The sequence below is a fragment of the Quercus robur genome, chromosome 5 (genome assembly GCF_932294415.1).
Source record: "Quercus robur chromosome 5, dhQueRobu3.1, whole genome shotgun sequence".
NCBI classification, from domain to species: domain Eukaryota; kingdom Viridiplantae; phylum Streptophyta; class Magnoliopsida; order Fagales; family Fagaceae; genus Quercus; species Quercus robur.
The window spans coordinates 44,243,884-44,256,663 of NC_065538.1; the positions used below are offsets into that span (position 1 = coordinate 44,243,884).

The following is a 12,780-nucleotide window of genomic DNA, read 5'->3' on the forward strand; positions in this document are numbered from 1 at the left end:
TTTTTTTTTTTTGGATGCATGCGAGGAATTACATGGGAAGGTATTCTATGAAAAATTAATGACATGTTATAAACACAAATTTCAAGTTTAGAAATTAAATGATTGAAGACGTTTCATAAATGTCAATTTATATCGATGAATGTGTGGGTAGGATTTTTTGTATTTATATTTTATTACAATAGAATCATCCTCTAATTCGATTTCCTTGAAGAAAAAAATTAATTCAAGATTTATCTTGATTGATGAATTTCTGACCTGAACTGCCCTGGATACCCCTACCCTTAACAAATAACAAAGAACTAAATTCATTACTAACCAGAGAAAGTACAAGCGTAGGCTCTTCTCTAATAAAGTTGTAAAAATAGAATGCGAAAAAGAGTTAGGTAAAGCAGGGGAAAAAAAATCCAATTTTAGAGCTAACATATGATGTACAGATATGTTCACTTATGTTCATTTCACACGCAAGTGCTTTCTGTTGTATTCAGAGTTAAAAATAAATAAAAAAAAGGGAGAGAAAATTATGTTGCAAGTTGTAACCATAGCCTCCCAGTTTCTTTTTTCTTTTTTTCTTTTTTGCACTTTTTTTATTGAACAATTTATCTAATTAGTAATAAAACCACCCATAGGTAGATGTTATATCATATATGACATTTTATAAATTTTGTGTAACATCGAATCGTAAACTGCGGGTACGGAAAGAGGAAAGTATACTCAATTGCATATTTAATTTAATAACTTAGGGTCTGTTTGGATAGAACTTATTTTGCTGAAACTGAAAACTGAAAACTGAAAACACTGTAGCAAAATAATTTTTAAATGTGTGAATAGTACCGTGGGACCCATTTTTAATGAAAAAGTTGCTAAAAAGTGTAATTTGTGGGTCCGTGAACAGTGCATATATGCACTGTTCACTGAGGAAGTCAATATTTGCGGTTACTGTTCAATGAACAGTAACCGCATTACTCCAAAACAAAACGCGTGAAAAAAAAAAAAAAAAAAAAAAAAAAAGAAACGCAACGCAACGCAACTTAAGTCCAACCCAAACACACACTTACTCTCAAGATTTGTTACTCTCAACCATCTATCTTTTCCCTTTCCACTTTCTCTTTTATTTTTTTCCCAGTCTTAATCTTCACTGTCTTTAACATGGATGCGGCTGTGGAGGAACTATGGAAGAAATTTAATCTTTCTGAAGATGAAAAAGGTGTTTTGTCAATAAACTCTCAGGATGTTGCCCAATCTAAAGAACAAGCTCAATTCAACCTCTTGTTCAGGTTGCAAACCAACAAAGATTTTAATAAGGAGGCATTCAAGACCACCCTTCAACAGTTGTGGAGAGGTCCTCATCGTGTAACTATCAAAGAAGTGGGGAACAATTTATTTTTGGCAATCTTTGTCACTGGGGAACATATGAATGACATTTTAGATAGGAGTCCGTGGTCTTTTGATAAGAGGCTCGTTCTATTGAAACGGTTCAATGGTGATATTAGCCTAGACAAAGTTTCCTTTCAACGCTTCTCCTTTTGGATTTGGGTTTTCAATATCCCAATCAAAAGTATGTACTCAACTGTTGGAAATTATATTGCCAATGAGATTGGAATTCCTATTCTGGTTGATGCTCCTAAGAGTGGCCTTGCTTGGGGTCCTTTTCTTCGTATTAGAGTGGATATAGATATTACAAAACCTTTAATGAGGGGTAAGATGATCCACATTGAAGGTATGGAAAAAGGGTGGGTGTATTTCAAATATGAGAGGCTTCCTATTTACTGTTATAGGTGTGGAATTATGGGACATCAAGAGCGTGAGTGTCAACATGCCAGGAAAGGGTGTATTTCTTCAGAGAAGGATAACTATCAATTTGGTCCTTGGCTTCGTGCTGTGGGTTCTAAGGCCAATAGAGGGAAAAACTTTCACAATCAGTCCAAACCTAGAGAAGCCGAGGGTGAAGAATCTCAAGAATCTGATGGGGATGACGGCGATAAGGAGCTTATTCCATTTTCCCGTCGACTGTAAAGCTCACCACCGACCAAAAAGTTCTCCACAGAAATGGAGAGCAGTCCGTTGATGAAATTGCAAGATTCTCGATTAGCCAGGTGTTGAGGGGAAAATTTTGATGTTCCCAAATAAAATATGGGGTAGCCAAGCTGAAACTCAATGATGGGCCTTTGAAATAAAGTCCAAAGGCTATCGATGTGGTGTAAGTCCGCCTAAGCAAGAGATAAAAGCTGCACCCTAACAAGAAGACAACAATAAAGTACAATAAACATATTACTGTTGTTAGTTTGTTATATTATTAGTCCTTTTACAGCATCATAATTCAAATCAGTCCTTTAGCGGTACGGTATTATCTCTAGCAGTAGGGTAATTTCAGGCTAATAAGTGTGTTTACATGGTAAAAATCATATGTTTTCTTTATTATTATTAAGTCAACATAAGGGAAATCTTCCATAGTATCCAAAACATTATGGCCTTCATCATAATAATAATAAACAATGATTAAAGGCTTCATAGTTACAAATAAAAAAGGAAAAATAGGATAGAATGAAGGGAGAGAAAGATCCCAGCTCAGTGCAACAGGTATTAAACTAAGATTTTGATGAGTATGTGTGCATAAGGCATGAATGAGGTAATGTGGGCTGTTTTGAGTGAGTGGGATGGGATTAATATTGAGGTTAAAGCTTTTTGTGAGTAACGGGCTGTTTGTGTCTAGTTGGAGGATATTTTTGAGCTGTGATTATGTAAAGGGGTAAGAAGAATATCTGGGATTAGATGAGTGTAGGTTAAAGATGATGAGTGGTGAGCTTAAGGAAAGCTGAACCACGAGCAAAATAGCAAACAAACCTAGAGTTTCAGAGAGGTTAACTGGTTGTCCCCTTTTTTGGTTACTTGCTTGTGTTTTTATAATGGAGTTTTAGGGAAGCGTTAATTGACAAGAATCTAAAAAAGTATGACTACTCAGAGGTGATGAATCAAGGTCAGACTTTCCTGGGATTTTTTATCAGAAGTAGGAAAATCCATTTTAGGGGCTAACTTGCTTCTTTGGGTAATGATGGGATTTTAGAGTGTTTTGTATTAAATGCCAGGATTTGGGGCTGAGCTTAATTATTATGATTGATGCGTGTATCAAGAGCGAATCCTAATGCTGCAACTGAGATTCGGACCTTGAGAAGTAAGATTTAACACCCCCAAGCCAGGTGTCAAGTTCTAGTCTACTTCAGGGGGTTCCGCTGGAGATCCCTTTATGCCCTCCAAACCACATGCTCCCAATTTTTCCCCTTTAGGATTCATGGGCTTGGCACATGAATCATGTCTTGAATGTTTTTAACATTTTTAGTATCAATTTGTTGGAGTTTGAATAATTTGGTTTCAACTCCTCTTTTGTTAGAGGTGCAGTCTTGAGGAAGATGATGGAGTTCCATCATTCTTTAGACTTCAACTGATATAACAGCTCTTAGGCACTGTTCACGTCAGGCAGAGGGTGGCAGAAAACTGATGGGACAGCCCATAATTCATCCTCAAAGGCTTGATTTTCTTGTAGGAGTCTCTACTTATTTTTTTGGTTAGGGATGAACAAGGGCTGGTTGCCCACTTTCAAACCTCTTATTGGGGACCTTTTTGGGTTAGAACTTTGCTTCATTTCAACACTCTTAGTTGGGACATATGACCCTTTTTTTGCTTGGGCTTGTTCCCTACTTCATGAGATTCTTGGGCCTACAAAATGGGCATTAAAGGCATGCTTTGCCATAGGTTTTTTACTTCTCATGGGCTTTAGTTGTTAGTAGAAATAAAATGAATCCATGAGCTTTTATAAAATATTTATGATAGATTTTGGGTATTAATTTTCATGGGTTTTAAATAACAACTTGTATAGTTTCTCATAATTTTTGCCATGGATTACTTTGTAAATGATATTTTCTTTGGGGCTTTTTTAATTAATGACCTCCAATATTTTTCTTGAGAATAATATTTACCATGGGTTTTAAATGAATATGGTAACAAACACTATAATGGAATAATGTGATGTTCTCATGAGTTATTCTATAGATAATCATAATGGACATGTAGGATGAATAATTACCATGAATTTTGGTAATAAATATTATGAATGTTGTGATGTAAGATAGATAGTGAACATGAGTTTATAATATGAAATAAATGTCATGGGTCTAATAATTATAACTTTCCATGGGCTTTTATAAGATAATTGCCATCAGTTTTGAGAATAGATAATTCATAAATTCCATGAGCTTGTAATATTATAGTAATAGGTTTAAGAATCTAAAGTATTGTTCATTATTGGAATTTTAAGTGAAATAACTATGATATAAGATAATTATAACTTTCCATGGGCTTTTATAAGTAATTGCCATAGGTTTTGAGAATAGATAATTCATAAATTCCATGAGCTTGTAATATTATAGTAATAGGTTTAAGAATCTAAAGTATTGTTCATTATTAGAATTTTAAGTGAAATAACTATGATATATAGTATTTTGCCAAGTATTAATAATCCTAGGCTTTTGATAAAATGGTGCCAAGTAGTTAGCTTGGGCTTTTAATAGTGCCAACGTAAGTTGGGCTTTTGATATTACTAATGAGAATTGGGTTTTGATATTGCCAATAAGAATTGAGCTTTAAATATTGCCAATGAGAACTGGGTTTTGATATTGTCAATGAGAATTAGGTTTTGATGTTGCGAATGAGAAATTAGGCTTTGATGTTGCCAATGAGAAATTGGGTTTTGGATAAATAAATTGCCATGGGTTTAAATCATGAGCTTTGATCATGGATTTGAATTCCATTGATAAAATTGTTTTGCCATGGACTTAAATCATGGGCTTTTCAAATATTGTCAAGCATAAGTATTCTTGGGCTTTAAATAGAATAGGATGTGTTTATTGGGTTCATAGGGCCGGTTTTGGGCTTAGCTAAATAATGATAATGAAATTGGATAAAATATGAGTTTTTGGGCTTTTTTGTAATATTTTATATCATAACCCAATTTAGATGATGAGATATGAAACATTTGTGATTAACATAATAATAGAGCAAAAAATATTTACGAAAACCCAATAACTTATTAACGGTATAAATAGGTGGTACTCAAATAAAATTAGGCGTAAAAAAAAAAGTACCCTAACACCAGTTAACCTCAGAATCCTTTTTTGAATTCAAATGTTGAGCAAAACACTTGTCCACCTAATCCCAAAAAATCCACATCCCACTCTTTTTCAAATTCCAATTTGATAGAGAATCCACAACAGAATTTTTCAGATATATCCCATGCCACAATGGGATTAGCTTCAAAAAACCTTATCCCTACTTCAAAGGAAAGTAATTCATCCAAAAACCCCTCAACACACCCATACCATAGCCCACAACACTTAGGTGCTGATGAAATATTTTCTGGATCTGATTCAAGTTCAAAAAATTTGAAGGAGATGGCATTTAAAAATTCAAATGGGGATTTTTCAAACTGTGATATTGAAATGGAGTTATCCCCAAATATTACTGAGGATTCTTTGGGTCATATTAAAACAAGTCTTCGATCTTGGAAACGGTTGCTTCGAAATTCAAATCCTATTTCATCCTTAGAAGATAACAAGAAGTCTTTGCTGCACTCCCATATCAAACAACCCAACTCAGAATCATCTTCATTGGAATCTCCAATTCACAAAAAACTAGCAATAGAAGGTGACCAACCGTTCTTTGGGGGTACTATCCCTCCTTGTCATCCTCCATGAAAATCCTAAGCCTTAACTATCATGGGCTTGGGATCCTAGAGGCAGTTCAGGAGCTTCACTGCTTAGTTAGTGAAAAAGATCCCAAACTTCTCTTTCTCTCTGAAACTAAGCTGGATAGGGATGGTTTTAGGTGATTAATGAGAAAACTAGACAGAACATGCTCTTTAGAGGTTGCTTGGATTCTTGAAGACATTTCAATTATTAGAGATAGTTTTGTTTTTATTTCTTTTGTTAGTACTCCTTTATGATGTAATTATGCTGCACTAGCTTTAGCTAATGCTGCAAAAGACAAAGAGGAGGCCATTGTTTGATTAGAATGCCTATCTTTTCTCTTCCCTATTGTACAAAGTGATTTATATTAATAAAGTCTATTATCGTTTCTGCTCCCAAAAAAAAAAAAAAATTAATAACTTACTCTTGTGACTACTATTGGTGGATATTGTTTGCCCATGACTGATTATATGACCACACTTTTCATCTATCATTCACAAATGTCCAAGTTAGCAAGCACCAAAATTAACTGTGACGAACCCAATAAATTCCTTCGTCCAGATAAGTCAGCGTTGGAGGAGGGAAAGCACCATTAAGCCCATATTAAATGAAATGTTGTTACTCACCAATGAATGCAAGAAACATGGCCATTGGAAGAGATATCAAATCCTTTCATTTAAGCCACCCTGGGACGTTACAAAAAGACATTGAAATCACCATTGAATACCACCAATGGCTAGAAAAGAAAGCTCTATATATAGGCAATATCAAACCTCAAGAAGGGGTACGGATTCATTTTCTATACACATATAGCAAAAACAGAGCTCTTGTCATCACCATTATTCTTCAGTCATTAGACTTTATCATTGAAGGCCCAGTGGCCGACACCACACCGGTTACCTCTTGAGGAGAAATTCTCTTTTTGTTCTTGTGTAGGTCACCCGACGACCTTGAGCGACATCTTGTCTAGACAATTACCACAACTGACGATTTTGGCATCATCAAAGTATATAATTAAGTGTGTTTGTATGCAGACTTTGTGGATTTTGATCAAAGTGGCTAAAATAATTCTCCTTATCCCTTTTCCCTATTTTGAAAATGTAAGGACCCGCCACCCCCCTAAATAATAAATAAATAACTAAAAAAGGCCTATCGCCAATAGACTTTAAGGCAAGTCCATGCCACATTTTCAAACTCGGGTAGGGATATTTGGTTTTTTCATGTGAAAAACACGGTTTTCATTTTGGTCATGGTGAAAAAAATAGTTAAAATATATCGTTGAGTGCAAAGATAGCGAGTCTGTTCCAGCTCTATATGTTGAGGGTCTTGATCGAAGGCGGCCCTTGATGGCACAATTTTATATATATATCTTCAAGAATACGGATGACGATGACATAGATGATGATAAATTGATAGGGAGGAAAAATATTCTTTTGTAGAGTCTCATACTGTTAGAAATAAGCTTTCAACGAATCAACTTCATTGATCTTTCACAAGATCAAAATTAAAATTCCATTAATCTACATACATATGTGTCTTTTTCCATTCCAAAAAGACAAATTGAGAAAATGAAAAAGAAATTTAAAGATAGAATTCCCTACATTCCTCCCTCCAAAAATTATTGAGAAGGAACCCTTGCTAAGAAATTAAAATGAGTACCAAACTGTGATTAAAAAAAAAAAGTACAAGAATCAAAGCCACAAAGCCCCAGCTTCCTTCAAGATAGGCACCAATTCACCAGAAATATGAGTAGCCATGACTCTTTCTAACCCACCAAACAACTTGCCGCCAACAAAAACCACTGGGAATTGTACTGACGACCCATCTTGCCCACCTGATTCCTGATCAACACCATTAATTTTTAAAACTTGGTTAATCACAGCAGCCTCGTCCTGATCATCAACCTCGGAAACCGTGGGGTTCACACCAAGGCCTTGTAATAACCTCTTCACAACATGGCACATGCAACACCCACGTCTCCCAAACACTATCACAGCATTCTCTGATACCAGTTTCCCCACATTTGTTGCATCGGCAACACTGGTTGTGGTGGTGGTGGTGGTGGATGTGTCACGTGACAGTCCGATGGTGGTCGGAAAGTATGTTTTGTAACTATAGGGAATTGCTTGGTGCATGGTATAAAACTATGAAGATCAATTGGATTGATTGATTTTGTGAGAGAGAGAGAGAGAGAGAGCGAGAGAGAGAAAGAGAGAGTTGGGTTTTTGTTTGAGAATGGGGGATGTGGGGGTTTGATTATATATATATATATATATATATATATATATAAGGGTAGGCGTGTTGTATAGGGGGGCGGTAGTAGTGGGGGGCCTGGAAATAAGAGAAACGAAGACTCTAACCGTCAACGCCAGTTACGCAATCTACCACGTCATGGAACCTGTGGGTGATAAGTTATTGCGTCACCGCTGGCTCGACAAATTCGAGCTAGCTACTAGCAGCACGTCCCACAGCTTTATTTATTTATTATTTTTACAAACCCGAGACAATATTCAAAAAAAGAAAAAGAAAAAGAAAAAAAAAAGGATGGATTTACGTAAGGTTGCTCTAGAAATAGAAAAAATGATTCATCCATATAATGTGGCCCAACCTCCACAAGGAAGAAGGAAATGTGTTCTAATATAAAGGAACATCACAAACTCCACTTAAAAGTCATGATAACTTTAAGGAAACGTGGAGCAAGTTATACTGTACACAATACACTCTCTTAAGTAATATGGAACAAAGTGTATATTTTTGTCTAATTTTTTGAAATTCAATAATTATAGTAATTATTAATAGGTATTTATTATGTTTATATTTGTATATGGGAATTTGAAACATATTGAAAATTTTAACAAAACTAATTTTATTAGTTTTTATTTTTATTTTTTGTACAATTCTGAAATTTAATAATTGTGTTAATTATTAATAGGTATTTATTATGTGTGTATTTGTATATGAAAAAATTATTTGAAAATATTTTAATTGAAATTTTAAATGAAAATTAAAATTTAAAATCAATTAAAATATATAGTAATAGATTAATGACATGTAAAATTATTAAACCTCAAAATTTTATGTCGTAGATTCTCAAAAAAAACCAAAAAGGTTTATGTGGAAAAATATTATAAATTTAACCAAAAGCCAATTTTTTTTTTTCCTTCTGTTTTCTATATATAACTAGTTGACAATTCGTGCAATTCATGAAAAAGTTTAGTTTAATATAATTTTTCATTTTTTATTTTTTATTTAAAATATGAAATATGAAGTTTGATAATTATTATTGTTATTAATAGATATTTATTATGATTATTTTTTGTATATTTATTCTAGCATTATGCATTTATGATGATTGAGTTAATTTGTATATGGAATTATATATTCTACTATTTAAAGAAAATATGACCTACCAAGATTCTAATGAAGAGTTTTTTTTTTTTTTTTTTGAAGAGATTCTAATGAAGAGTGTAAATATATATATATATATATATATATATATATATATATATATATATATATATTATAATTTAAATTCAATTAATATATATATATATATATATTAGAATAAAATATGTGTAAAATAGTGAGACATCAAAAGTTTACGTGGCTTTTGATTGACATCTTATACATTTTCCATATAAGTTTTGAGTCCTCATAATTTTATACACCATTATTCTCATAAATATATTTTAATTGATTTTAAATTTATTCTATATTTAAACCTTCCATTAGAATCTTGGCACATCATTTTTTTTTTTAAATGGTAAAATATTTATTTCCAAGTACAATACATGCAATTATAATAAATACTTAAAGCTAGAGAATATTTAATTATATATATAATAAACATAATCATAGAATTTAAATAAAAATAAATGATAGAAAAATTTATTATACGTTAAATATATACTTTATTTATTTTAAGCATATTTTATATTGATTTAAAAATTTTAAAATAAAATAACTAACAAAATTAAGGAATTTTTTTAGGAAATTTTTTTTTTCTTCATTCTCAATACATTAAGGACATACAAGTAGGAGTATTCTCAATCTATTTATATCTGAAACAGACAAGGGTCTATTTGGTTATATTTTTTAAACAACAATTTTTGTTGTGTTGTTGTTTAAAACAACACAACACATATTTTCACAAATCTATGCGTAAAACACACATTAGCAAAATCTTTTATATATTTTAGCTTTTGGTTTTGGTCGCTGGTCACTATTTCCACCCCTTTTATAATAACCCTTCTTTTTTTTTTTTTTTTTGTGTAATAATTTCGGAAATATATGGTTCACTAGAATTTGAGAGTTGTGCACGCCATATAAGTTTTATAAACTTAACAAGAAATGTAACTAAAAGAAGAAAATTTTACTTTGGAGAATTGTTAGAACTTGGAAGGGTCATGTGTTTATGTTAGCAGAAGAGGTAAAAGAGCTCTTCGTTTTTTTTTCTTTGGGTTATGAGAAAAGACAAAATTCTTGCTTCTTGTGACATTTTATTTCTATGTTTGTAATAGTCACGGGTTTCTCTTACTATAGATGCATAACTTCAAAAACAATCATTTAAAAAAACAAAATTTTCAATTTATTGGTCACATTACAAAGAAGTTGTTACAGAAAAAAAAAAATGAAAAAAGTGTTATGATAGCATTAACACATTCAAAGACCCTCACAATTTTTTATTTAGAACATGAAGTACGTTTTTTTGTATTTATTTATTTAAGTTTTACCAAATGACATAAGCTCAAGCTCTTCAGAAAAACCTAGGGCTATTTACGAGTCATATGTATTCAAGTGGAGAATACACTTAATTGTCATCCATCATGAACATTTTGAGTGGGGAGGAACAAAATTCGTTGTTGTCCAACTCGATTAGACTGCTTGATTAGACTGAGTGTTATGGTAGGGGAGAAGTAAAGGGACAGAAGTGGTTTGATATAGTTGATTGCACATCTATAGGCTTGAAATTAATTAAAAAGAGAAGCCAACTGAACAAGTTTGGGAAAGGAGTATATACAGGTGGGTCGTGTGAGGCAGGTAACAAGCATGGAAGCACCCACACCTGCAAGTGTACTGATAAGTGTCAAATTTAAAGAGAAAAAATCTGCCCCAAGTTAATGTTATTCTAGTAATGTTGTTTAAGTATTGTAGAAATATGTATAGATTTGTGAAAATTGTGTTGTTTTAAACAACAATACAACAAAAATTGTTGTTTAAACAATATAACCAAACAGACCCTTGTCTGTTTCAGATATAAATAGATTGAGAATACTCCTACTTGTATGTCCTTAATGTATTGAGAGTGAAGAAAAAAAAAATTTTCCTAAAAAAATTCCTTAATTTTGTTAGTTATTTTATTTAAAAAATTTTAAATCAATATAAAATATGCTTAAAATAAATAAAGTATATATTTAACGTATAATAATTTTTTCTATCATTTATTTTTATTTAAATTCTATGATTATGTTTATTTTGTATATATAAAATTAAATATTCTAGCTTTAAGTATTTATTATAATTGTATGTATTGTACTTGGAAATAAATTTTCTTCTTTTAGTTACATTTCTTGTTAAGTTAAGAAAACTTATATGGCGTGCACAACTCTCAAATTCCAGTGAACCATATATTTCCAAAATTATTACACAAAAAAAGAACGGTTATTATAAAAGGTGTGGAAATAGTGACTAGTGACCAAAACCAAAAGCTAAAATATATAAAGGACGACAAGTTTCAATGACATCATTTTCAACCATTCGTATCACCTACATGACTTAATCCATTACATCACGTATCTCCACGTGGCAAATATTTAAACGACAGTGCATACTGTAGATTCCTCAATATATATCCGAATCTGACGTCGCATTCAGCCACCTGTATCCAAAGTGTTTGGTTTTCTCTTCTTGGCTTTATAAAGTCGAAAATGTATCATGTGCATCAAGTGCAAAAAACGTGATGCTCACAATCTATAGATCTTAGTGTATCAATGTATATGATCAACCGACCATATAAAAGTCTAGCTACATATGCCTAAAATATACTATTCTTCTTCTCAGGCGACACTGTATTTTATGGAAGTTTGGTTTATTTTTAGTATTTTTTTTAATTGAACATATCATTTTATTTTAAATATACAATGATAAGTGGTAGTGAATTTTAATCTCTATGTTTTATTTAGTTAGTGAATGATGTGACAATTTTTCATTAAAAAAATTTCAATTAAAAAAATATTGAAAATAAGTAAAAAATTTATTCTACTCCGTACAATTTGTTCATCCAGCGGTCATCAAATTTGGGGGAATTCTGTTATGGTACTTCACGTCACAGCCAGTGCGATCATAATATCTTAATTCTGATTATTCCATGTGTCTCACAATTTACACGTGCCAACTATCGTGTGGGCCCCTTTGCCCTTATCTTTCACTTCCGCGTTATGAGAGGTACGTCTGGTGATGTACTGCAAATATGGTAGGCATTTTTGAATTGGAACCCCCAAGTTCTTTTTGTATTTAGATTTTGGTCACCATTTCCTCCCTCTTTGACTTTGACCCCTTTTTTTTCTTTTTCTTTTTTCTTTTTTTTAAATAAATTTTTTCCGATACATTACCTAACAATTGATAAAATTATTCTTTTTTTGAGAATCCGCCCCAGAAATATGAGGGGTTGATAAAATTATTCAAATGGCCTACTTACATAATGATTAATAAGTCATACTACTTATTTAAATAATACACATATATAGGATAAAATATTGTCACCCTATGGTTTAGAGAAAATTCTTTCCAACTATTTTAGAGGAAACCTTTCTCATTTATTTTGCACAAGTTTAATTTCAAGCATGATTTTAAAAGTACACTTGACAAAAAAACCAAAATATGGATTGATTTTCAATTTTTTGTCCGATCGAGGTTTTCACTAATGGTGGAATGGGTGTTATTATAAATAATTTAATTAATAATTATCTAATAGCACAAATAAATTTACTATAACTAATAATTTTTATTTAAAAATTTCCAAAAATATATAAAAATAAATTTCAAA

At 32.0% G+C, this 12,780-nt stretch overlaps 2 protein-coding genes across 2 annotated transcripts; one reads left to right on the forward strand and one right to left on the reverse strand.

Moving 5' to 3' along the window:
• The first annotated feature begins 1,146 nt into the window (after positions 1-1,146).
• Positions 1,147-2,013, forward strand: LOC126728219 (uncharacterized). Its single transcript, XM_050434082.1, has one exon. The coding sequence runs from the start codon at positions 1,147-1,149 to the stop codon at positions 2,011-2,013; it is 867 nt and encodes a 288-aa protein (XP_050290039.1).
• Positions 2,014-7,198: 5,185 nt separating this feature from the next.
• LOC126726043 (glutaredoxin-C9-like) lies at positions 7,199-7,984 on the reverse strand. The gene has a single exon (XM_050431153.1). The coding sequence runs from the start codon at positions 7,868-7,870 to the stop codon at positions 7,427-7,429; it is 444 nt and encodes a 147-aa protein (XP_050287110.1). The 5' UTR covers positions 7,871-7,984; the 3' UTR covers positions 7,199-7,426.
• Positions 7,985-12,780: the final 4,796 nt, after the last annotated feature.